This window comes from Melanerpes formicivorus, unplaced genomic scaffold (genome assembly GCF_026170545.1).
Source record: "Melanerpes formicivorus ecotype bairdi unplaced genomic scaffold, bMelFor1.0.p_v2 SCAF_26, whole genome shotgun sequence".
Lineage (NCBI taxonomy): Eukaryota > Metazoa > Chordata > Aves > Piciformes > Picidae > Melanerpes > Melanerpes formicivorus.
The window spans coordinates 2,313,040-2,337,437 of NW_027142378.1; the positions used below are offsets into that span (position 1 = coordinate 2,313,040).

General features: G+C 46.9%; 1 protein-coding gene across 1 annotated transcript in view; it reads right to left on the bottom strand.

The window, feature by feature from the left end:
• The window catches only part of COL9A1 (collagen type IX alpha 1 chain), a 66,866-nt gene that overhangs the window by 9,875 nt on the left and 32,593 nt on the right, over positions 1–24,398 (bottom strand). Inside the window, exons 18-33 of the mRNA XM_068153441.1 lie at positions 23,740–23,793; positions 22,956–23,009; positions 19,758–19,811; positions 18,495–18,548; positions 18,144–18,197; positions 17,928–17,981; positions 17,745–17,798; positions 17,472–17,525; positions 16,152–16,196; positions 14,274–14,327; positions 14,095–14,148; positions 6,092–6,145; positions 5,191–5,262; positions 1,278–1,313; positions 1,114–1,158; positions 794–826 (exon numbers count right to left, since the gene is read on the bottom strand). Of these exons, the coding sequence (XP_068009542.1) occupies positions 794–826; positions 1,114–1,158; positions 1,278–1,313; positions 5,191–5,262; positions 6,092–6,145; positions 14,095–14,148; positions 14,274–14,327; positions 16,152–16,196; positions 17,472–17,525; positions 17,745–17,798; positions 17,928–17,981; positions 18,144–18,197; positions 18,495–18,548; positions 19,758–19,811; positions 22,956–23,009; positions 23,740–23,793 (825 nt within the window). The remainder of the gene's footprint in view (positions 1–793; positions 827–1,113; positions 1,159–1,277; positions 1,314–5,190; positions 5,263–6,091; positions 6,146–14,094; positions 14,149–14,273; positions 14,328–16,151; positions 16,197–17,471; positions 17,526–17,744; positions 17,799–17,927; positions 17,982–18,143; positions 18,198–18,494; positions 18,549–19,757; positions 19,812–22,955; positions 23,010–23,739; positions 23,794–24,398) is intronic.

Below are 24,398 nucleotides of genomic sequence, written 5' to 3' on the forward strand. Positions count from 1 at the left end.
CACAAAGCTCTCTCATCTCCAGGCTGAACAGCTTCACAGAATCAGAATCACAGAAACCTTCAGGTTGGAAAAGACTCTCAGGACCACCATTAACCCTACTCTACAAGGTTCACCTCTAAACCATATCCCCACACACCATATCCAAACCACCTTTAAACACATCCAGGGCTGGTGACTCCACCACCTCCCTGGACAGCACATTCCAATGCCTGACCACTCTTGCTGGGAAAAAATTCTTCCTAATGTCCAGTCTAAACCTACTCAGTCACTGCTTGAGGTTCTCAAAGACTGAAGTAGGCTGCCCAAGGAGGTGGTTGAAGCTCCATGCCTGAAGGTGTTTAAAAGAGGCTGAGATATGGTGCTGAGGGACATGGTTGAGCACCAGACTTGCTAAAGAGAGAGAATGATTGGACTGGATGAGCTTTAAGGTCTTTTCCACCCAGAATGATTCTATGACTCTGTTTTATGGATCTATGGCCTCTGTATTTCTGTAGCAGAACAAGAGGACACAGTCTCAAGTTGTGCCAGGGGAAGTTAAGGCTGGATGTGAGGAGAAAGTTTTTCACAGAGAGAGTTGTTAGCCATGGGAATGTGCTGCCCGGGGAGGTGGTGGAGTCACCATCCCTGGAGGTGTTCAAGAGGGGATTGGATGTGGCACTTGGTGCCATGGTTTAGTAGTCATGAGGGCTTGGGTGACAGATTGGACTTGATGATCTTTGAGGTCTTTTCCAACCTTATTGATTCTATGATATTGGGGACATTGGAGGTGTATATGATTCTTCATTATACTTACAGATCCCTTTGCTCCTGGCAATCCTGTGTCACCCTAAGCAAGATCAAAAGACAAACTATATTAGAGGAGAGTATTCACTATTGACATTATAAATGCATAACTTATTTTGTTTCTTCACAGCAAGAAGAAAAAGTTAGAGAGTATTTATTAGCTGTGCTCTTGTTTCACCAGGCTGGGCTCTGCAATGCTCAGTCAGTGTAAAGCTGAGAGGGGACTTTCAGTGGGCCAAACTCCCTGCTTAAAGCACTCCAACAAGCCTTTGAAGTTTTCACTTGTGACAAGGAAATGTTAGATCAGGTGAAGAGAAAATAACACCTTACTAAGTCACCCTTTTCTCCTCCATCTCCTTCTGCTCCAGGTGCACCCTGCAGAAAAATAAATAAACAAATAATTAGATATAAAAGGACAAGCTGTCAGCCTCCAGAGTCAATCAACACAGCATTTGGGGGGGGTGACTTGAAAGTACCACGACCACAGGACTTACTTGTTCACCTTTAGGTCCTGGTTCACCCACTGAGCCCTAAAAATGTAAAGATTTGAATGAATAAATCAATTGAAACAGCAGATTCAAAAGCACAATAATGATCTTCAGTCCTCCCTACCCATCTGGCATTATGATGCAGGAGACCTTTAGAGCTGCAGGCTTTAAAGAGGACAATAAAAGCACTTAAATGAATCTTACTCTGTAGTTAAGGTGACAAACTGAAGGTAAGTGGTGAGAGCATGAAAGATCTAATGCCCCTGCCGCACTGGATGGGACAGGTTCTGCCTGGCCAAACTGCAGGTCTTCCCTTCACATGGCAGATGCTCTTCCATCAGCTGCATTGGTTTGAGAAGGCAACAATGCAGCAGCTGTATCACTTTTACAATGCCTATTAAACATTCTGTCCTGCCCTGGGCCATACTAGCCCTGCTAATGTGGGGCAAGCACAGTGAGGCATCCCCAAGTTCAGTCACACTCTTCTCCTGCGTGCTGTTGCATTCTCAGTCTCCTTCAGCAGAACTCTCTCTGGAATCTTGATCATTACAAAGTGAAGTGGCTTGTCCCTAGAATCAGGCTGGGAGTCGGGCTTGTTCAGTCTGGAGAAGAGAAGCCTCCAGGGACACCTTATAGTGGCCTTCCAGTATCTGAAGGGGGCTACAAGAAAGCTGGGGAGGGACTTTTGAGGGTGTCAGGAAGTGATAGGACTGGGGGGGATCTATCTAAGCTAGAGGAGGGGAGATCTGAATTAGATATCAACAAGAAGTTCTTCCCCATGAGGGTGGTGAGACACTGGAACAGGTTGCCCAGGGTGGAAGCATCATCCTTGGAAGTTTTTAAGACCAGGCTGGATGTGGCTCTGAGCAACCTGCTCTAGCGTGAGATTGGAACTGGATGATCTTTGAGGTCACTTCCAACCCTGGCAACTCTGTGATGCTGTGAAAATCTCAGTATTTGTGTTCTGTCAGAAAACCAATCACACATTCAAACATCTACATTCTACAAGAACTATGGCAGGGCAGGAAAAACCAAAAACCAGAAAGACTTCTGTGCCAGCACTTTCTCTCCCATTGCAGAGATCCAGTGAATTCACACAAGCTGCAGGCACACAATCCGGTGTGTGGATGAATTCAGATTTGTCCTCACGTCCCTGAGGATGAAGAGCCAACACTAAACTTTCCACAGAGCTGAGCAGTGCAGGTCACAGATCTGTTTAGCATCCCAGCTTTGTCCAACTGAACCTGTTTTGGCTGAAGTGTTCTCTCACACTGTGACTTGTAAAGGTTTTCCAATTACTCACACCAAAAAAAAAGATATGATTTTCCAACTTAACATCATTGTGGGGGTTCTTTTTCTCCACTCACTCTTCCTTAGAGCAACAAAACTGACAATAGACAAGGCTGAGATGGAAGAAGCTTTTGCATCTGTGAAACTTGGCCTCTGGTATTTGTACCAGCAATACAAGAATCACAGCTGACCATATCTGCTCCACAGTGACTCCCAAAACATCAACAGAGACAACATGGCACGAGGTCAAAGCATGAGAAAAGCCTTTTGGTTTGGTTTGCTTTGGTTTTGACATCCTGCTTATCTCATACCCCAAATACTGGATTCATTTTTTAGCCCCTCACTTCAGTAAGGACATTGAGATCCTGGAGCAGGTCCAGAGAAGGGCAGTGAAGCTGGTGAAGGGTCTGGAGAAGAGGGCTGGGGAGGAGCAGCTGAGGGAGCTGGGGGTGTTTAGTGTTTAGAGGAGGCTGTTTAGGGGTGTTTAGTGTTTAGAGGAGGCTGTTTAGGGGTGTTTAGTGTTTAGAGGAGGCTGAGGAGACCTCATTGCTCTCCTCCCTGAGAGGAGATTGGAGTGAGGTGGGGGCTGCTCTCTTCTCCTTAGTGTCAGGTCATAGAATGAGAAGAAATGGCCTGAAATTGTGCCAGGGGAGGGCTAGGTTGGAGACTAGGAGACATTTCTTTGCTGCAAAAGTAGTATGGGATTGGAAGAGGCTGCTCAGGAGGTGGTGGAGTCACCATGCCTGGAGGCATACAAGAAAGGTGTGGGCATGGCGCTTTGGGACATGGTTTAATAACCAGAGTGACCTTAGGCTGATGGTTGGACTTGATCTTAGAGGTCTTTTCCACCCAAGGAAACAGGACATCCACAGCCTCCCTGGGCAACCTGTTCCAGTGGCACAAAGCTTTCCAGGCTTGTCTTGGAACACGTGCTGTAGGTCAGTGCTACTGGCAAAGCTGCAGCTGTGTTCAACCTGCCCCTGAACAAAAAAAACCCCAAACACTCCAGCATCTATTCAATTGAATAAAACAAATAACCAATAATGAATCAAGGCTACAAATGGACACTTTTCTCGACACAGGAAAGCTAAAAAGCCCTCACAGGATGAGATAGTTGCTAACAAAGATTTGTTTGGATTTGAAGGGCATTAAACTGAGCCTAGGATTTCCAAAAGCTCCAGGTAGACAGCAGTGTCACCTGGCAGTTAGATCAAGAGAAACCTCCTGGCTGCAGGCTGCATCTCACTGGGTCTGCTTACAGCTTCTTGACTTTGTTCTCATCCTAGAGGTCCAGACTTTCTCCAGCAAACCAGGAGAGCCAGGCATCCTTAGAGGGAGATTGTCAGTAAGGTGATAATTTATTTTTCCTTCCAGATTTGCTTCCTCAGGTATCTTCAGTCTCCTTCTGGAGAAGTCTGAACCATTAAGGTGAGGTGTTTAAGCCCAGGCTGGATGAGGCTCTGGCCAGGCTGATCTAGTGTGCGGTGTCCCTGCCCATGGCAGGGGCACTGGAGCTAGGTGATCCTTGTGGTCCCCTCCAACCCTGACTGATTCTATGATACTACTATACTATGATACATTACCAACCTAACAAAAAGAGACCCCTTCATTCCAATACTTCTAGCTGACTAGAAACTCATGCTCCTGATCTCAGCATTTAAAAAGCAACAAGGAAAACTTAACACATGAAAAATAATCCCAACATCAACAAAGCCTTGGGTTTAAGTACTTTTAAAAGCTGCCCAGATCAGCTGCCAACCCTATCTAGCTACCCTGGGATGTATACTGGCAGCATATCAAGGGCAGGATTCCTCTGTGCAACTAAAGGCATCTACAGCAGTGATGCATAGGCCTAAAAGCTCTATATTTGCTCAACCCTCAGTGGAAAGCAAGAGGCAGTTCACAAGTGCACTTCACTTAATACTGGAGTGGATGTCTCAAGTAAGAAGGAACACTATGCGTGAACTGAGTATTTCCATGGCAAGGATGTCTGGAGTTTGGTGAGTGAATTCCATCTCCTGTAGCCACAAGGGAACAGAAGGGACAGTTTGGGGTTTATATACTTCTCCTCACAGACATTTATCCAGCAAAGCAAGGTATCTTCTGCTGGTCTGTGAGATCCCCAGGGCACAGTTCTTCCCTCCTAACAAAATACTAGGCTTGGTACTTTTATCCTGCAGTTTTGTGTGTGCACAGATCCCAGCAGCCTGTGCATATCCATAGCAAGTTCTAAGCCATACAAAGAAGGCACTGAATCTGCTGTAGACCAAGGCTGAAGTTCCAAAGCTCAGTGACTCTGATTTACAATTTCATATCAGCTTGAGTCAACCATTTGCAATATGATTTAGGCCTTCAAATGATTCAGACTCTAAAAAGAAAGAAGAAATATTCAAGGCAGTAATCTCACTTCAGTCCCTTGAGTAGGACTGCTACAACTTTTCCTCTCTATTTTATGAGCTTCAAGCATTTAATGGGAAGTTAGAGCACTGCTTTCAAGCAGCTAACAGACCTACAAACAGAGGAAGAGAAACCAGACATGAATTCATGTGAGAACTGAAAACAATGCTGCAATTATTGCATTTACTCCTCATGTCAAACTGCAGTCTGTAGGGATGAGAGCATTTCTTACCCGGTCACCCTTACTACCAGGCAGGCCTGGAGGACCTGGCAGTCCAGGAAGTCCAATATCACCCTGGGGACCCTGTGAAAATAAGCCAAGGATGTACATTTACCCAGTCTGGTTTAGAATGAACCACTGAAACAAGCAGATGGGGCAGAATCTTACTCTCAGAACAGCCCTGACTTGGTGAAAGAAGGTTATCTGATGGAAACAGCTGAGCCAAACCACAGCCCTTTAAACAGTGTCTTCTTATGATGTTATTGCTGACAAACACAACAGAGAGAAAGGGCTGGCAGGGCTTTCCACCCTCCAGCCCCTCAATGACAGCCTGGCTCTCTTTAAAAATAACCCTAAAACATTCTTGCTGAGATCCTGCTCCCTGATTTGCACATTCCTCTGTTAACAGCAGGCTCTTTCAGAGACAACCTGCCCAGCCAGGCTCCTGCCTGCTGCTGTGTAAACAGTGCTGGGGCAGGGCTAAAAGGTGCCATTCAGCATCTGCTCCACTCATTAGCAGCTGCTAGCAGAGAGCCAGACTTTCACTGCTCCCTTCTCCCCCCACTATATGCAGCCCACACCGATGTGTGCAACCCGCTTTTGCACATCACAGGGTTTATGGTGTTGGTTGTTTGGGTTTGTTTTAGCAGAAGAAAATGTCCCACACATCTCCATGTACTTTAGAAAGCAGCATTTCCTAATCTTAGCAGAGTCACAGAGGATTGGGGGGGGGAAAAGAAACCCCAAAAAATTAAAAACCAACCAAGAAAAACCCCCAAACCACTCAACAATCAACTCCTTTCACCACTGTTCTCAGCTCCCTGCATGGAGAAATGGCTAAGTGTAGTTCCTAACGGTGCTGGAGTTCCTTGAAAGCAAATGTGAGAAGTGGGTGTGGGAATAAGCTGCTTACCCATTTCCCTGGGATACCTGGAGGACCTGCAGGACCTGGCTCTCCTCTGCTACCCTTAGAGAGAAGAGAAGGACATCATTACTTCCTGCAATATTTCCTGCTGACAGGGGAGTAAAGGCTGATTATTGTGTTTTGTTTCTTAGTATTTAATGAATTACTCTAACAGTTAACCTCAGTCATTACCAGTGCAAAAAAAAAAAAAAGGATATCCAATGCATTAAAAACAGTGAAGCCTCCTGAGAAAAGCAACATTTTCAGTTCACCATGGCATACAAATTGGAGTCAGCATTAATGTGACAAGAAAGCCAGGAAGGGAGTTACTACAAGGGCTTGTAGTGATAGGATGAGAGGGAATGGGTTGAAGCTTGAGAAGGGCATACTGAGACTGGAGATTAGAAAGAAATTCTCTCTAGTGAGAGTGGTGAGACACTGGAACAGGCCATGGATTTCCCCCTCCCTGGAGGTGTTCAAGACAAGGTTGGATGAAGCCTTGAGCCCAGCTGGAAGGTGGTTTGAACAAGGTCCCTTCCAACCCAAACCATTCTGTGAATCTCTGAATTCATTCTGCAGAGTGATGATGCACAACCACATCCCCTTCATGGGATCACAACTCAGAGTTACCTGTCACCACCAAACTTACTTCACCAAGAGAAGTGGGAGGGGAATGCTTAGCTTTAGGCTTTTAATCAGTTTCATCAACTGAATTCCCACAGGACCACATCCTTAGAAGACCACAGTCCCACCTGAACAGCTTCAAACCATTTCCCCCTCCCCGTGCTGTCTCTAGACACCCGCAGGAAAAGTCCCTCTACTGCCTTCCTGTAGGATCCCTTCAGCTACTGGAAGGCAGCCCTAAGGTCCTCCCCACCAGAGTCTCCTCTTATCTAGGCTGAACAGGTCATAAAGGCAGCAACTTCTCATACAAGGTTAGGAAAGGGAACTCTGCCATTTAAGAAATAATTAGGCATCCTGGAGAGATCAGAGCACCAAACATGAACAGACTTGTCCATTCATTTCCTTCAAAATACCTTAAAAATCAGCTCTCCCTCTAAAGTATTTTGTGTATTTCCAGAAGCTGGGAAAAAACTGGGGGGGGGGGGGGGGGGGGGAGGAAATGCCCCCAAATCTCCATCTTACAACCCAGAAGGTACATTAAGCCTTCTGAAAAATCAGTTCAGTAATCACATCATTCTGCACTACATTTCTGATGGAGGGAAGGGAAGGATTAAAATCAGCAGCAGCGTTAGCAACTTGTGTGCTTGTAGCCCTCCTGTAGCGCTCATGGCTGATTGCTCTGCAGCTACACCACAAGAGCAAGGTCACCTTCCATTGAGGTAAAACAAAGATAATCATACAATCAAACTTCTTAAGCACATCAAAGGTTCTGCTGGTCATACAGAGTGCCAGGAAAAAATCTTCAGTTGGATTTTAAATGCAAAAAAATAAAGGGAGGAGGAAATGACTAGACTAGACTAGACCATGTTGAAACAGACCTTTGAGATCATCGAGTCCAACCTGTCACCCAACACCATCTCATCAACTAAACCATGGCACCAAGTGCCTCATCCAGGCTCTTCCTGAACACCTTCAGTGATGGTGACTCCACCACCTCCCTGGGCAGCACATTCCAATGGACAATCTCTCTTGCTGGGAAGAACTTCTTCCTAACATCCAGCCTAAATCTCCCCTGGCACAGCTTGAGACTGTGTCCTCTTGTTCTGGTGCTGGTTGCCTGGGAGAAGAGACCAACCCCCACCTGGCTACAACCTCCCTTCAGGTAGTTGTAGACAGCAAGAAGGTCTCCTCTGAGCCTCCTCTTCTCCAGGCTAAGCAACCCCAGCTCCCTCATCCTCTCCTCACAGGGCTGTGCTCCAGACCCCTCCCCAGCTTTGTTGCCCTTCTCTGGACACCTTCCAGCAACTCAGCATCTTTCCTAAACTGAGGAGCCCAGAACTGGACGAAGGACTTAAGGTGTGGCCTAACCAGTGCTCAGAACAGGGCAGAATGACTTCCCTGCTCCTGTTGGCCACACTGTTCCTGGTGTAGGCCAGGATGCCATTGGCCTTCTTGGCCACTTGGGCACACTGCTGGCTCATGTTCAGCCTACTCTCAGCCAGCACCCCCAGGTCCCTCTCTGCCTGGCTGCTCTCAGCCACTCTGACCCCAGCCTGTAGCACTGCATGGGGTTGTTGTGGCCAATGTGTAGAACCTGGCACTTGGATGTGTTCAATCTCATGCCCTTGGACTCTGCACATCTGTCCAGCCTGGCAACGTCCCTCTGCAGAGCTCTCCTACCCTCTAACAGATCAACTCCTGCCCCCAGCTTGGTACAAGATAAGGTCAGGACAGAGAAGGCTGGGATACAAAAGGACAATGTTTCCTGCAAACACTGGCATCATGTGTGCAAGGACAAAATTACCTCAACCTAAGGGCCACTGCTGCAAGATCTCCAGGAGCTGTGTAAGAGGAGAACTGCTTGAGCCACTAAGGGAATCTGGGGGTGCTGGTAACAGACAGCTGAAGATGAGTCAGCAGTGTGCTCAGGTGGACAAGAAGGTCAACAGCATCCTGGCCTGGATAAGGAATAATGTGGCCAGCAATAAGGAAGGAATTGTAGTCAGCAATAGGGAAGGGATTGTAGCCCTGTGCTGGGCACTGGTGAGGGAGGCCACAGCTTGAGTACTGGGATCAGTTCTGGGCACCGCAGCATAAAAAAGACATTGAGGTCCTGGCTGGTGTCCAGAGAAGAGCAAAGAAGTGGGTGAGGGGTTTGGAGGGCATGGCATAGGAGGAGTGGCTGAGGGAGCTGGGGTTGTTTAGTCTGGAGAAGAGGAGGCTGAGGGGAGACCTTCTAGCTCTACAAGTGCCTGAGAGAAGTTGGGAGTGAGGTTGCTGTTGGTCTCTTTTCTCAAGCAACCAGCAACAGGACAAGAGGAAATGAGTGTAAGTTATGCCAGGGGAAGTTTAGATTGGGTATTAGGTTGTCCTAGGAGGTGGTGGAGTCAACATCCCTGGAGGTGTTCAAAAAATGTGTGGTCCTGGCAATTTGGGACACAGTTTAATGGCCATGGTGGTGTTAATAACTGGACTCAATGATCTTAGAGGTCTTTTCCAACCCAAACAATTCTATGATTTTATGGCATTTTAGTACCAAAGCCAAGGTACTCTCCAGGCTCCCTCTTTATAATAAGAGGCACAAAGGCATCTCCAGGGAGCAAGTCAGCCCAACCAACCAGAGCCACTCAGAAGTCTTTCAGAGGAGGCTACAGTACCAAATTTTAGGCAGGTGGGCACTTAACCTCTATTGCTAATGTCTGGGAAATCACAGAATCACAGAACGTTAAAGGTTGGAAGGAACCCCCAGAAATCATCCAGTCCGAGCCCACTGGCAAAGCAGGATCCCCTAGGGCAGTCTGCACAGGAATGCATCCAGGTGGGCTTTGAATGTGTCCAGAGAAGGGACTCCACAATCTCTTTGGGCAGCCTGCTCCTGGGCTCTGCCACCCTCACTGTAAAGAAGTTTCTCCTCATGTTAAGCTGAAACCTTCTATGTTCAAGTTTGTATCCATTGTTCCTTGTCCTATTACTGCACAACACCCAAAAGAGCAGAGCTTGACCCCCGCCACTTGACACCCACCCCTCAGCTATTGATAGACATTGATCAGATCCCCTCTCAGCCTTCTCTTCTCCACACTAAACAGCCCCAGGGCTCTCAGTCTCTCTTCACAGGGCAGATGCTCAAGCCTCCTAATCATCCTCATGGGTCTCCCTTGGAGTCTCTCCAGCAAATCTCTGTCTGTCTTGAACTGGGGAGCCCAGAACTGGACGCAGTATTGCAGGTGTGAATCATTCATTGCATCCTAAATCCTGACCAACAAATATCTGTTGGCTTGCTAGGCAAGTTAAATGTTCCAAGCTTTATTTTCCCTGCAAGACCACCAGATGAGATTCACATTCTCCAAATCTCAGCACTTTACAGGTTAAATCTAAGCCTTTTAAGGGCTGAAGGAAATCAAAGGGGCAGGGGGCAGTGTTTTCAGCAGACACCATATGAAAAATGAAACCTTTCTAAATCTTTGTAAATATGAGACAAAAGGGGAGGAAAAAAAGATGGTTAAGCAGCTTAGGGAGCATGGCTAAACTCCACTCATTAGGAATGACACTGATGTTTGAGAATTGCTTCCTCTGGGCCACCTGCCATGAGGACTTGGGCTTAGAAAGGTTTAAATCATACATGAGAAGCCTGGGCAGGTTTTTCAGCTCATGTGGCCACTGAAACAATGATTGATTAAAATGGTACTTCTGGAAGTCATTTTCTTGCAGGCATATTTGTCCCTAGTGAGGCAAGAGCCTCACAGACTTGTTTCAGTTGGAAAAGACCTTTAAGCTCATCCAGTCCAACCGTTCTCTAACTCTACCAAGGCTGGGGCTATACCATGGCCATCAGCACCACATCTCTGCACAGCTTTTAAACACCTCCAGGGATGGGGATTCAACCACCTCTCTGTGAAGCTTATTCCAGTGTTTAAGAACCCTTCCAGTGGAGAAGTTTCTTCTAATAGCCAACCTAAACCTTCCCTGATGCAACTTGAGGCTATTCCCTCTCATTCTATTACTTGTTACTAGGGAGAGGAGATCAACCCCCACCTCTCTCCAGCCTCCTTTCAGGTAGTTGAAGAGAATGAGGTCTCCCCTCAGCCTCCTCTACTCCAGACTGGACATCCCCAATTCCCTCAGCTTCTCCTCACCAGACCTGTTCTCCAGGCCCTCCCAAGGCATGAGTTTGCCGGCTTTTAGGTAAAGTTAGATATCTTGTTTCCAACCATCTCTTATCTTCTATGTGAAAATGGAAATGCTTACAGACTCCTAAAAGGCTAAAATTGGAATCTTCTGCTCTAGTAGCAATGCTGGTCCCAGTACAGTACAACAGCTGTTTAGCAACGAAAATAAAATAGAATGAACACAGTTTATGGCAGAGGATTCTGCAGGCTAGTTGGTGAAGACTATGGAAGTATTAAGTATTAAGCAGCAATGTGCCCTCTTGGCCAGGAAGGCCAACTGGGTGCCTTCAGAAGAGTGTGGCCAGCAGGTCAAGGGAGCTTGCATCAGTAGGTTCACAGCTTGGAAGGGACACTCAAAGGTCATTTTCTCCAACTCCCCAGCAGTCATCAGAGACACCTCCAACTAGACCAGGCTGCCCAGAGCAGCAAATCTGGTCTTGAATGTCTCCAGGGATGGGGTCTCAACCACATCCCTGGGCAACCTGTTCCAGTATTTCGCCATTTCCCTTGTGCAGAACTTCCTCCTGAGGTCCAACCTAAATCTGCCCTGCCCCAGTTTCAAACCATTGTCCCTCACCCTATCCCCACAAGCCCTTCTAAGCAGTCCCTCCCCAGCCTTCCTGTGGGTCCTCTTAAGATATTGAAATGCAGGTCTAAGGTCTCCCCAGAGCCTTCTCTTATTAAGGCTGAGCAACTTCAAATCTCTCAGCCTGTCTTCACAGGAGATGTGCTCCAGATCTCTGATCATGTTGATAGCCCTCCACTGAACCTACTCCAGCAGGTCCAGAGGAGGTCCAGAGGTTCTCCTCCAGTTCTCCCCTGCCCTGGTGAATATTGTATCCAGTTCTGAAGTATTATGTCCAGTTCTGTGCTTCCGAGGCAGGGAACTGCTGGACAGAGTTCAGTGAAGGAGCATGAAGGTGCTGAGGGGACTGGAGCATCTCTCTTAGGAGGAGAGGCTGAGAGACTTGGGCCTCTTTTGCCTAGAGCAGACTGAGAGAGGGTCTTATCAATGCTGATTAACACCTAAAGGGTGGGGGGTGAAGAGGATGGGGCTGGGCTCTTTTCAGTGGTGCCCAGGGATTGGACTGGATGACCTTAGAGGTCTTTTCCAGCTGAAACAACTCCCTGATTCTCTGAAGCTAAGCATTATTTTTATGAAAGGCTCCTTACAACTTTAAAGGAACCACAGATAAGGAGGAGATTACTGTCCAATGCTCTATATGCAGACTTACTTTCTTATCAATAATTGCCTTCCTTTCTCCATTTTGTATTGACCACAATTTTTTCTTGCCTTGCTGTGCTTTTGTTCTAATGCCACAGAATCACAGAAGGCCAGGTTGGGAGGGACCCCAAGGATCATCTGTGTCCAACCATTCAATATTCACAGCTTCTCCAAAATTGTGGAGACAGAGGGAACAGAGGCAAGGTTTTTTTAGATGCCTCCAGAGTGATAAACAGAAAAATGATTGTATTTAATCTCCATTAAGTATTTCTCCCCAGCTGACAGGGTTATTAATAATTAACCTTGCATGTCAGCTCCTGTTCTCTGGACTGCTGGTTTTGTAAATTCATGTTCACATTGCAAGGATTAAAAGCATAGTTTAGCAGATTACAGGGCATTATCAGAGTGGGCAATTACTTTGGTCTGATTCAATTATAGTTCTTAGTCCTGTTACAGGCACACAAAGTATCAGCTCAAGAAGAAGAGGGCTGGAAAGTTTCCCAGGAGCACCCAACACTTTCAAGCACAAAAATAAATGGTTGCAAGGTGGGTGCAGGGGAAGATACTTCTCTTCCATCCTAGTAAGTGTGTGCTGACATAATCCCACAGGCTCACAGAATGGTGGGGGCTGGGAGACGTGTCTGGAGATCATCTGGTCCATCTCACCTCCTAAAGCAGGTTCAACCAGAGCAGGTTACACAGGAATGTGTCCAGGTAGGTTTGGAAAGTCTCCAGAGAAGGAGAGTCCACAACCTCTTTGGACAACCTGTTCCAGTGCTCTGTCACCCTCAAAGGAAATTCCCCATATATAAGAGAAACCTTGGTATCTTTTGCCTCTTGTCCTAACCCTGGGCACCACTGAAAAGAGCCCAGCCCCATCCTCATGACCTCCACCATTCAGATATTGATCAGCATTGATAAGATTCCCTCTCTGCCTGCCCTTCTCCAGGCTAAAGAGCTCCAGGTCTCTCAGCCTCTTCTCATCACAGAATCACAGAATGGTTTAGATTGGAAAGAACCTCAAAGATCACCCAGTTCCAACCCTGCTGCCATGGGCAGGGACACCTCCCACCAGACCACATTGCTCAGAATGTTAGGGATTGGAAGGGACCTCTAGAGATCATTGAGTCCAACCCCCATGCTCCAGTCCCCTACTCATCCCTTTTTCACCTCACTCCTAGGCAGCCATGGGCACAGCACTTACACACAGACTCAAGCCCACAAGAAATGTGGTCTCATCAATGGGTGCACCTAGCACACAATGACCACAAATTACAGAGGAAACAAAATCTGTCACTTGGCTGACTGCTGCTGTGTGTTGAGGAGTCTGTTCAGAGGAGGTATTGCTGACCCATGAAATGCCCTGACAAACACAGCCCTATCGGTATCTCTCTAAACCCTGCATGAGGATAATCCTCCAGTTGCATGAGTAAACCTCTTATGGCACTGCATGATAGCAGAAGCTCTGAAAACTCCAGGAAAGGATCCCCAGGGCCTCAGAGGCAAGAGAGGAGCTTGCAGAAGGGATTGGTTATGGAGCCTGCAGCCTTGCCAGCACCACCACGCTGAAGCTGGAGGGATGAAATTTTCTTCAGATCTCTGACCCTCACAGAGGGATTAACAGCAAAGGGATTAGATCAGCCTTATGTAGCCTCAATCCATACCATGTCCACTCTAGAGGGAAGTAGAAATCTACATCCTAGCACACCCAATGAGGGTGGTGGAACATGGGAACAGGTTGCCCAGGGAGGTGGCTGGGGTCCCATTCCTGGAGATATTCAAGGTGAGGCTGGAGAAGGCTCTGGGCAACCTGATCTAGTTGAGGATGCCCCTGCTGACTGGATGAGCTTTAGAGGTCCCTTTCCAATCCAAACCATTTAACTTCAAAATCAGGCTTGTGCTGAACAGCATTTTTCTCTCATGGTTAGCCTCAGCAGTCACAACTTGAGATGCTGCAATATTCCATCAGCTCAGTTAGAAATGTAGTCAGTACTTACAGGTGGACCCCGGGGTCCTGTTGGACCTGCTTCTCCCTCTGGCCCCCGTTCCCCCTGTGGTGTGGGTAGAAAGAAGGCAACAAATTTAAGTGAGGGAGTGAGGGGTTTTGCACAACCCAAAAGTTGTCCTTTATTCCCCCCCCCCCCCTAGATCTTTGGAATAAGATCAATGATCTCACCTGTTTACCAGAATTTCCCATCAAACCTGGCACCCCAGGAGGACCTCTGTTACCCTGTTGAGCAAAAGAGGAAAGATATCAGGCAAGCCAATGGTTTGCTCATCCATTTGAAAAGCAGAGAAGTCAATAAGGTCTAAACAAACAAATAAGAAAGTAAACAAAGACATTGAAAAAGTAAAAATATAATACAGTATCATTATTATTGAATTTTTAAATGTTACAATGCAATTATTAGAATAAAAATTATTAATAACAATATACCAATAATAACAAGAGGGAGGGAGAAAGGAAGGGAGGAGAAGGGAGGGAGGGAGGAAGGGAGGGAAGGGAAGGGAGGGAAGGGAAGGGAGGGGAGGGAAGGGAGGGGAGGGAAGGGAGGGGAGGGAAGGGAGGGAAGGGAAGGGAGGGAAGGGAAGGGAGGGGAGGGAAGGGAGGGGGAGGGAAGGGAGGGGAGGGAAGGGAGGGGAGGGGAGGGAAGGGAGGGAAGGGAGGGAAGGGAGGGGAGGGAGGGGAGGAGGGGAAGGGAGGGAAAGGAGGGAAGGGAGGGGAGGAGGGGAAGGGAGGGAAAGGAGGGAAGGGAAGGGAAGGGAGGGGAGGAGGGGAAGGGAGGGAAAGGAGGGAAGGGAAGAGAAGGGAGGGGAGGAGGGGAAGGGAGGGAAAGGAGGGAAGGGAGGGGAGGAGGGGAGGGAAGGGAAGGAGGGGAGGGGGAGGGAAGGAGGGGGAGGGGAGGAGGGGAGGGGAGGAGGGGAGGGGAGGAGGGGAGGGGAGGAGGGGAGGGGAGGAGGGGAGGGGAGGAGGGGAGGGGAGGAGGGGAGGGGAGGAGGGGAGGGGAGGAGGGGAGGGGAGGAGGGGAGGGGAGGAGGGGAGGGGAGGAGGGGAGGGGAGGAGGGGAGGGGAGGAGGGGAGGGGAGGAAGGGAGGGGAGGAAGGGAGGGGAGGAAGGGAGGGGAGGAAGGGAGGGGAGGAAGGGAGGGGAGGAAGGGAGGGGAGGAAGGGAGGGGAGGAAGGGAGGGGAGGAAGGGAGGGGAGGAGGGGAGGGGAGGAGGGGAGGGGAGGAGGGGAGGGGAGGAGGGGAGGGGAGGAGGGGAGGGGAGGAGGGGAGGGGAGGAGGGGAGGGGAGGAAGGGAGGGGAGGAAGGGAGGGGAGGAAGGGAGGGGAGGAAGGGAGGGGAGGAAGGGAGGGGAGGAAGGGAGGGGGAGGGAGGGGAGGAAGGGAGGGGAGGAAGGGAGGGGAGGAAGGGAGGGGAGGAAGGGAGGGGAGGAAGGGAGGGGAGGGAAGGGAGGGGAGGAGGGGAGGGGAGGAGGGGAGGGGAGGAGGGGAGGGGGAGGAGGGGAGGGGAGGAGGGGAGGGGAGGAGGGGAGGGGAGGAGGGGAGGGGAGGAGGGGAGGGGAGGAGGGGAGGGGAGGAGGGGAGGGGAGGAGGGGAGGGGAGGAGGGGAGGGGAGGAGGGGAGGGGAGGAAGAGAAAGAATAATAATCCTGTATTTCTTTTTTTAACTTCCAGCTTCATTTTGGTGCTCATTTAACTTTCACACAATTCCTTCTCATTCTTCCAAGTGTCAGGTTTCAGCTACTTTGTGCTCTGCTTACTGACAAATCACAGACAGGCTTGGCTGTTGCTCTCAAGTCTCAGAAGATGGATATCACTCCATGTCATGTCAGAAGAAATTCACACCTCTAGCTACTTTTCTTTCTCAATTCCATACAACAAAACTAAACTAAAGCGCAGGACTAAAGTGGATCAACGAATATCTTCAATTCCTTCAGCCAAAAGCTTGTCTCTTACCACAGCAGAAAGTTAATACAATTTCTCTGAAGGCTTTAGAACTTGATAAGCACAAATAAAGTATTTCAAGAGAGTCAGTGCTCAAGATGATTTACCTTCGGGCCAGGAATGCCTTTGACACCTGGAGAGCCTGGTAAACCCTGAAAGAAATCACATTGACAGCCTTTGTTTGTTGTAAAGGGGATTGGAAATGGTGTTAAGAAACATCTACCTTGTGTTAAAGCATTTCTAGTCCCTTTACTTGATATTGAGGCACTTGGATCCAATAATTGTTTCATTTACAAAGGAACAGATAAGGAGTAGCATCCCTACTTCAAAACCCAGCAAAAAGAGCAGGGGAAAGCAAGGAGTTGTGGCATTTTGTGGCTTAGACTTGGAAAGAGATTCTCAGGCCCAGCGTTCTGAGACTGGAGGTAAGGAGATTAACAGACACTTTTTGTATGCACTTCATCCCCTCCTCATTTCTGTGCCACAGCTCACAGCAAAGCAGGTTTTTACCAAATGTTCTTCCAAGCTTAAGACTTCACTTAGTATGACAGCTTTACTTGCAGCTCTGTTTTATTCCAGCTCCTTCACTGCATCCTCACAGCAATCACTCTCACAGCACAGTCTCTCAAATAAGTTTCAACTCAGCTTTTGACAAGGGGCATAGTTTTTGGGCTCCATCAGTGAATATGCAAGGATTGCCTTCTAAGACTCCAGAATGCACTGATGATTCCCTGTAAGCTCACCACAGGGGGTGCACAAGAAAACCTCACCCCTCCTGCATAAAGAACCATGAGTGTGATGCATTCCAGATGTCCTGAGGCAGCAGAATATCAAAGAGAGATGATTGTTCATCTAAGGTATGCTAGACTAAGAAGTCCAGCACACCCTGGGAATAGGACTGGTCCTAATCAATACCATGAGACTAGCACTGATTGGGGGGTCACACCATAATATCCACAGGGTCTCAGGTAGGTGAAACCCTCAAAGAACTGCATACTAGCTACAAACATTTGGTGAGATTGAATTCCTCCTCACAGCACCACGTGGCCCTGGGCAGCCTGATCTAGTTATAGAATCATAGAATCAATAAGGTTGGGAAAGACCTCAGAGGTCATCAAGTCCAATCTATTACCTAACACCTCATGACTAACTAAACCATGGCTTTGAAGGTTGGAGGTGTCCCTGCTGCCTGCAGGGGGGTTGGACAAGATGACCTTTGAGGATTCCTTCCAACCTAATGCAACCTGTGAAGAGTTTTATGCCTTTGTGCAAAAGATTTGTATACACATAGGAGAAATTCCTCTTGCACATTCTCTTCCTGGGTCTTTTGCTTAGGTTTTCACTTCAGCTACTCCAAAGCCAGCATATGGCCTTTCTGTGGTGTGAACTGAGCCTAACCTTCCAAGGTAAAAATATCAGGTACTTACTGGCAGTCCCTGCAGTCCTGCATCACCTGGAGCTCCAGGTTGTCCTGGTTCACCCTGAAAAACATTTTGAGTTGTAAATTGTGCAAATCAACTAAAAAGGGAATGTATATTTCTGGAGCACAGAGTAATTTGGGGTCTGTAGGACGGGAAGGCTCATTCAGTTGCCCTAATAATGTGCAAAAAGCCAGGGGCAGCAGCACAATAAAAAGCTAGAAAGGAGTGAACAAATCTAGGGCGCTCCCAAAGTTCAGATATATGCCAGATGTGCCTTACTTTTGCTCCAGGCATTCCAGGGATCCCTTCCCTGCCATCCACTCCTGGTAAGCCCTTGAGAGGACAAGAAAAAACAAAGAACAACAAACATGAATGTATCATTGGAGAGAGTTTTCACTCAAGCACTATGATATACCAATTAGCATGATGTGAGGCAAAAGAAAACCATGGAATATTACATACAGACTCTCCTTTAGGCCCAGGGAGACCATTTATTCCTCTTGAACCTTGAGGGCCCTAAGAAGTAGAAGAAGAATATGAAACAATTAGAGTAAAGACATTGACATGACAGATGCAAAGAATGGCAACCCAGACTCAGTTAGGTGTGCACCACTTGGAGAGTACAACTTGCACTGTCTGGGGCAAGTAAACAGGGCTTGAAAAGTTGTCTGTGCTCACCCTTTCTCCCTTAGGACCTGCCTCTCCCAGTGGACCTCTCTGTCCTTGATCCCCCTAAAGGAAAGAAAAATAAAATATATCTTTTTATTTTACTAATACAACCAAAATAAACTTGGTTTTGTTAGCCAAAAAACCCAGTTGCATGAAGCCTTGAGGAACCTGGAAGGTGCCTGTGGCAGGGGGGTCGATTTTCAAGGCCACTTCCAACCCAAACCATTCTATGATTCATTTATTCACCTGTGGGGAATCAATGGGACTGGATACAGCAGAGGGTTTTCTGATTTACAACCACCAAGCTTCAGGACTTAGGAGCTAACTGGGTGGTGTTTGTCTACCACACACTCTACTTACAGGTGCACCAGGAAGACCTTGGGGACCAGGCTCTCCATCAAGCCCACGAGCTCCCTACGAAACAAGACAGCAAAATGAAGTGCTGAAAGGCTCTCAACTTCCACTCCCCTCTGGTTTGCTCAGAGCTGCTGTGGTGGGGTTTATAGCTCTATTTGAGTTTTGGTGAACTGAGTTTTTCCAACCCATCTTGGAATTTTGTGGGGTTATAAAAGCCAACATTTCGTACCTGTGGGGAAATGTCATTCAAAGAGAATGGCATCCAGGTCATTCTCTAACAAAATAAAGTCCTATTAGCTAGCAAGGAGGCAGAGCTTTTCACAGTGCTTCAGAAAATGTTTATGTCAGGAGCTCCTGGCATAGAAAAAAAAAACCAAAAAACTCTTTTGACAGGCAGATGGAGTGAAAAACGTTTCAAAAGGATAAAACAGCACACAGAAACACAAACACACACAAAAAGGCAAGTAACTGAAGAATCAGAAGACACAAAGGAGGCCAGAAAAGTGAAGGCAGTAATAGCTTTGCAAACATGTCCAAGAGGTCAGGAAGGATCACTCCTGAGAAGGTTCACAAGCAGGACAAATTTGATGTTGCTTCTGAGCACACAATAAGTTTTCCACTTTCATTTCTGGAGGAGGAAACCTTAATGGCATGGTTGCTCTGTTTCACTCCCTCCAGAAGTTGTTACCCTATAGATTTAGCAAGATCAGAAGAGAATAGGAACACAACAGCCAGTTTTGAAATAATGGTCAGAAACACTTGGGTGAACAGCAGGAAAACAACCCAGCCAAGTCAGAGCCCACAGCAACAGGAATCCCACTGGCAGCAATTTAAGGCACAAAAGATGCAAGAGACAGAAAGAGTGGGAAAGAAAAAAAAACCCAACAAACTCTCCATAAAAATCCTGCTCAGAACTGGGACAGCAGAAGCAAAAAAGCCTCAGGAAGATGCAATCACAGGAGAGACTACTTAATAAATCCTAGCTTTAAATAAGACCTGCTCTAATTTACAGCTGCTCTAGCTTGCTATCTTGCTAGCTACATCCTTGCACACACTGCCAAACTACCATGAATCAGAGGGAAAGGTCTTTAGAGCCTGGGCATATTAATCAGAAGGACCAAGCTGCCTTTCTTCCTCAACAAAAATACAGTAGCTATGAAAAGACAGCAGGCAGGAGATTGAAAATGTGGGAAAGGGAAGAAGAAAATTAAACAAGGGGGTACACTTTATCCAGGCCATTTTATGGGAAGAGAGGCTAATACTCACTTTGGTACCTTTAGGTCCCATCATACCAGTTATGCCTCTGATACCCAGGATGCCCTGAAAATGAAAAGGACATTCAAATTATGCTTAAATCTTAAATCATCAGAGCTGTCCTAGTTTCCAGACAGAAGGCTCACAGCTCTGCATGCTTTCTTTGTGCTCATTTGACCGTTTGCTTAATAGAAAAGGAGAAACCCAGCTGCTTCTGCATTAGAATATTTTTAAATATAGGGTAATTTGCTATTTTACTGCTTTAAGGCTCTTGAAAAGAATATCCAGAACTAGCAGGCTGAATGATACCACCATCAATATGCCTTAAGGACTGGGGGATAAAAAAACCAAACCACAGATTTCTCTTCTTGATTACCACAGAGCTGAAGAATTCCTCCTGTGGAGCCTGTGTGAGAGGTGCACATAAAGGCCAGATTTGCAGAAGTGCTCAATTGGCTTAAGTGGAGTGTGGGACAGATGCAGGTGAAAGGTACCATCAGACTTTATAGAACTCTAGAGGCAGACAAAACTGGGCAAGGTTTTTGAGGGCCAGTGGGATCCTGGGATGCATTAAGAGTGTGTTCAGCAGATCCAGGGAGGTTCTCCTCCCCTTCTGTCCTGGTGAGGCCCCACCTGGAATATTGCATCCAGTTCTGGACTCCCCAGTTGAGGAGGGACAGGGATCTGGTGGATAGAGTCCAAGGGAGGGCTACAAGGATGCTGAAGGGACTGGAGCACTGCCTGGTGAGGAAAGGCTGAGAGCCCTGGGGCTGGTTAGTCTGGAGAGGAGAAGACTGAGAGGGGATCTGATCAATGTCCATCAATATCTGAGGGCTGGGGTCAGGAAGGAAGGGACAGGAACAGCCTCTGCTCACTTGTGCCCTGGGATAGGACAAGGGGCAATGGATGGAAACTACAGCACAGGAGGTTCCACCTCATCATGAGGAGGAACTTCTTCACTGTAAGGGTCACAGAGCACTGGAACAAGCTGCCCACAGAGGTTGTGGAGTCTCCTTCTCTGGAGACTTTCCAGACCCATCTGGATGTGTTCCTGTGTGACCTGTGCTGGTTTCTATGGTCCTGCTCTGGCAGGGGAGTTGGACTCAATGATCCCCAGAGGTCCCTTCCAACCCCTGACATCCTGTGATCTCATGATAATATGTGTTAAGTTTATGTGCCTGCCACACCTGCGAGGCTGGACTGAGGAGACATTCTAGTGCAACAGGATACAACTACTATCACTCCCCTTCAAAATGCAGCCTTGTAGGGAAATTGGCTTCCATTTATTCCTCTTCCTCAGAGACTGAAACTACATGACATGTCTCCTACTTGCAGAGAAACCAAACCCCCAGCCATAATATGTTTGTCCTCAGCTGGTGGAACAGAGAAATTAAATCGACAACATTTAAAAATAAAGGGGAGGAAAGGAAAGCCAATCTCTAAATGTCTTTTAATTCTTCTGTCTTATTTCCCAGCAACTGAAGAACTTCACTAAGCTGAGCTAAATTAATTGGTCCCCACAGGCCCTTCAGAGAGCAGAAGCTGCATCTCTGAGCTGCACCTCTGTGGCTCTGAGCAGCCTAATCTAGTGTGAGGGATCCCTGCCCATGGCAGGGGGGTTGGAACTAGATGATCCTTGAGGTCCCTTCCAACCCTAACAATTCTGAGATTCTATGATCTCAACACAAATATTTTCTCTGCACCAGGGATTCTCTTTTCAGCATCAGGCATAAGAAAGATCCCACTTTTTCCTTTACTCAGTTTCTGCTCTCTCTGTATCTCACTCTAGTCCTAAGCTGGAGGTTTACATTGGTGTTATGTTCAGAGATAAGTCTCTAATTTAGGATTGGGATGTCATGTGCATCAAGGTAAAGGGCCTGTATGATATCACATCTGGACAAGAATGCCATTAAACAGCTCATTTCACACCAAGGAGGGGGGAAAAAAGAGTATAAAAAGCCATCAGAAATGAAACTACAGAAGTTCAAAGTGTTAAGCCTACTTCTATCATCCCCTTCATTCTGTTCACTGTTGCCTGTTCAGCTGTGGCACCCATAAAGAACTACCAGGAAGGAAGCTGAGGAGGGATGTGCCAGAGCAAGGAAGTGAAGCATGTCAGGAAAAAACCTCAACATTCTAAAAACCTAGGTGTATAGAATAAACCAGGTTGGAAGAGATCTTCAAGATCATCGTGTCCAACCTATCATCCAACACCACCTAATCAACTAACCCATGGCAGCAAGCACCCTATCAAGTCTCCTCCTGAACACCTCCAGTGATGGTGACTCCACCACCTCCCTGGGCAGCACATTCCAATGGGCAATCACTCTCTCTGTGTAAAACTTCCTCCTTACCTCCAGCCTAAACCTCCCCTGGCACAGCCTGAGACTGTGTCCTCTTGTTCTGGTGCTGGTTGCCTGGGAGAAGAGACTAACCTCTGCCTGTCTACAACCCCCTTCAGGTAGGTGTAGAGAGCAATAAGGTCACCCCTGAGTCTCCTCTTCTCCAGGCTAAGCAACCCCAGTTCTCTCAGTCTCTCCTCATAGGCCTTGTGTTCCAAGTGGCATGCAGGAAGGCAAAAACCTTCTGGGGAAAAATAATAAAACACAAAGAAAATCTATCCTGCAATAGCTGCTGCTTTATCCTCAAGTCTTAGCTAAGCCTGAATGTCATAGTTAAGGATGTGTTGAAGGAACACTGCCTTTGAAGTCACAAGTCATCACAACTATGGAAGGGAAGGGGGGAAAATAAATAACAATTGAAAAAATAATAAAACCCCACACACAAAACAAAACCAACAACAAGCACCAACCAAAAAACCATCACAACAAAGCCAACTATTTGCACAACCTAAGCACAATAGAAGGAAGGAAGGCTGGGGAGGCACTGTTTAGAAGGGCTTGTGGTGGTAGGATGAGGGGCATTGGTTTGAAACTGGAGCAGGGGAGGTGTAGGTTGGACATAACACACAGGGCAATTTAGGACAGGAGCTAAATCTTTCCATAGAACTACTGAGAGCTTTGTGCCACACTAGAATGTAACTTTTTGGAGAGACTAAAATAATTCCACTGTCACTCCTGGACAGTGTGGCAGCATCAAGAGAAAGGTGTGGAGAGGTTTTAATCATATCCAGTTTCACACAATAAGAAGAAAACAATAGATGACATAACAGAGCAAATGAGAAACACTGTTTAAAAGGAAATACTTTACTGGAGGCCCTTGAGCTCCCACTTCACCACCGGGTCCTTGGTCTCCTTCTTCACCCTGAGAAAGCAACAGGGATACATCTGTAGCTAACCCACATCACACACATATTGCTCTGTCATCATAGGAGCCACATTTATTATTTGCTGGTTTATGGAACACATCTCTTGCTTGAAGAAAATGTAAATGAAGTCCCACTGCTTAGCCCTCAGAGCACAGAGAGATACTTGTTTATGTTCACATTGCACTCAACCATTGGTCAAAAGTGCAATTGCAAAGCATCTCCAGTATAAAGAAGATGTAGCAATAGGACTAGGAACAATGGCTTCAAACCAGGGAAGAGCAGATTCAGAATTCTTTGGAAATTGAAGTGGTAAAGCACCTTAGCTGGCTTTCAAGGGAACAGGACTTGGCCTCTCTTCTATAGTTACCTATAGTTACCTAGTTTGCCTGTGAGCTCTTCTATAGTTACCTAGTTTGCCTATGAGCTTGCCCTCTGTTCTTTCTCTCTCAAATGATTAATTTCCCTCTCACTACCTCTGGGCCACCAGACAAATGATTTGGTAAATCCACAGAATTTCTGTGGATGCCTCTGTATTTAAATGTCTGGAAGTTTACCAATTAATAACTTTGACCTTAATTTTTGCCATGAGTTCTATTTTAATTACATTGAACTACCAAAATCAAAAGTAAGAGGAGAATGACTTCTGCTTTGTAATAACTACAGAGTGCAGGTGAATGAAGAATGGAGATATGCTTTTGATTACTTTGGAGCATTATCTTTATTTACCTTATAACCTTGTTTTCCTGGTTCACCAGACTCTCCTTTTGAACCTTTCTGTCCCTAAAATAGATGTAAAACAAGCAAAAAAAAAGAAAGAAATCAAGCAACAGAGATTGTTCAACATTACAACACTGAATTTTAAGAGACAGACACAGACTCCCCAAAACTACCTTGCAACCCTCATTCACCACTTCTCCCTCACCTATCTGCTTAACACTGTATCTTAGACACCATGTTCAAAAAGATCTGGAATCCTGGGTCTAACAAAGCTGTGTTTCTACTCAGGTTAGTATTTCTTCCTCTGCTATCCCCTAACAATTTGCCCAGGGAAGTCAGGGATGTCCCCTTCCAGGGAGGCTGTGGATGCCTCCTCCCTAGAGGTGTTCAAGGCCAGGTTGGATGAGGTCTTGGGCAACCTGGGCTAGTGGAAGGTGTTCCTGCCTGTGGCAGGGGGATTGGAACTAAATGATCTTTAAGGTCCCTTCCAACACAAACCATTCTATGAATCTGTGAATTTCCTTAGGTCAATATTATTCTAAAAAACAGCAGAAAAATACATTTTAAAAGAAAAGAAAAAGAAAACAAACAGCAAACAACAATCTTAGATAAAATGAGACTCAAACATGTTGGTTTCAGTTTAGTATGTCAGAGGTCTCTCATGAAGA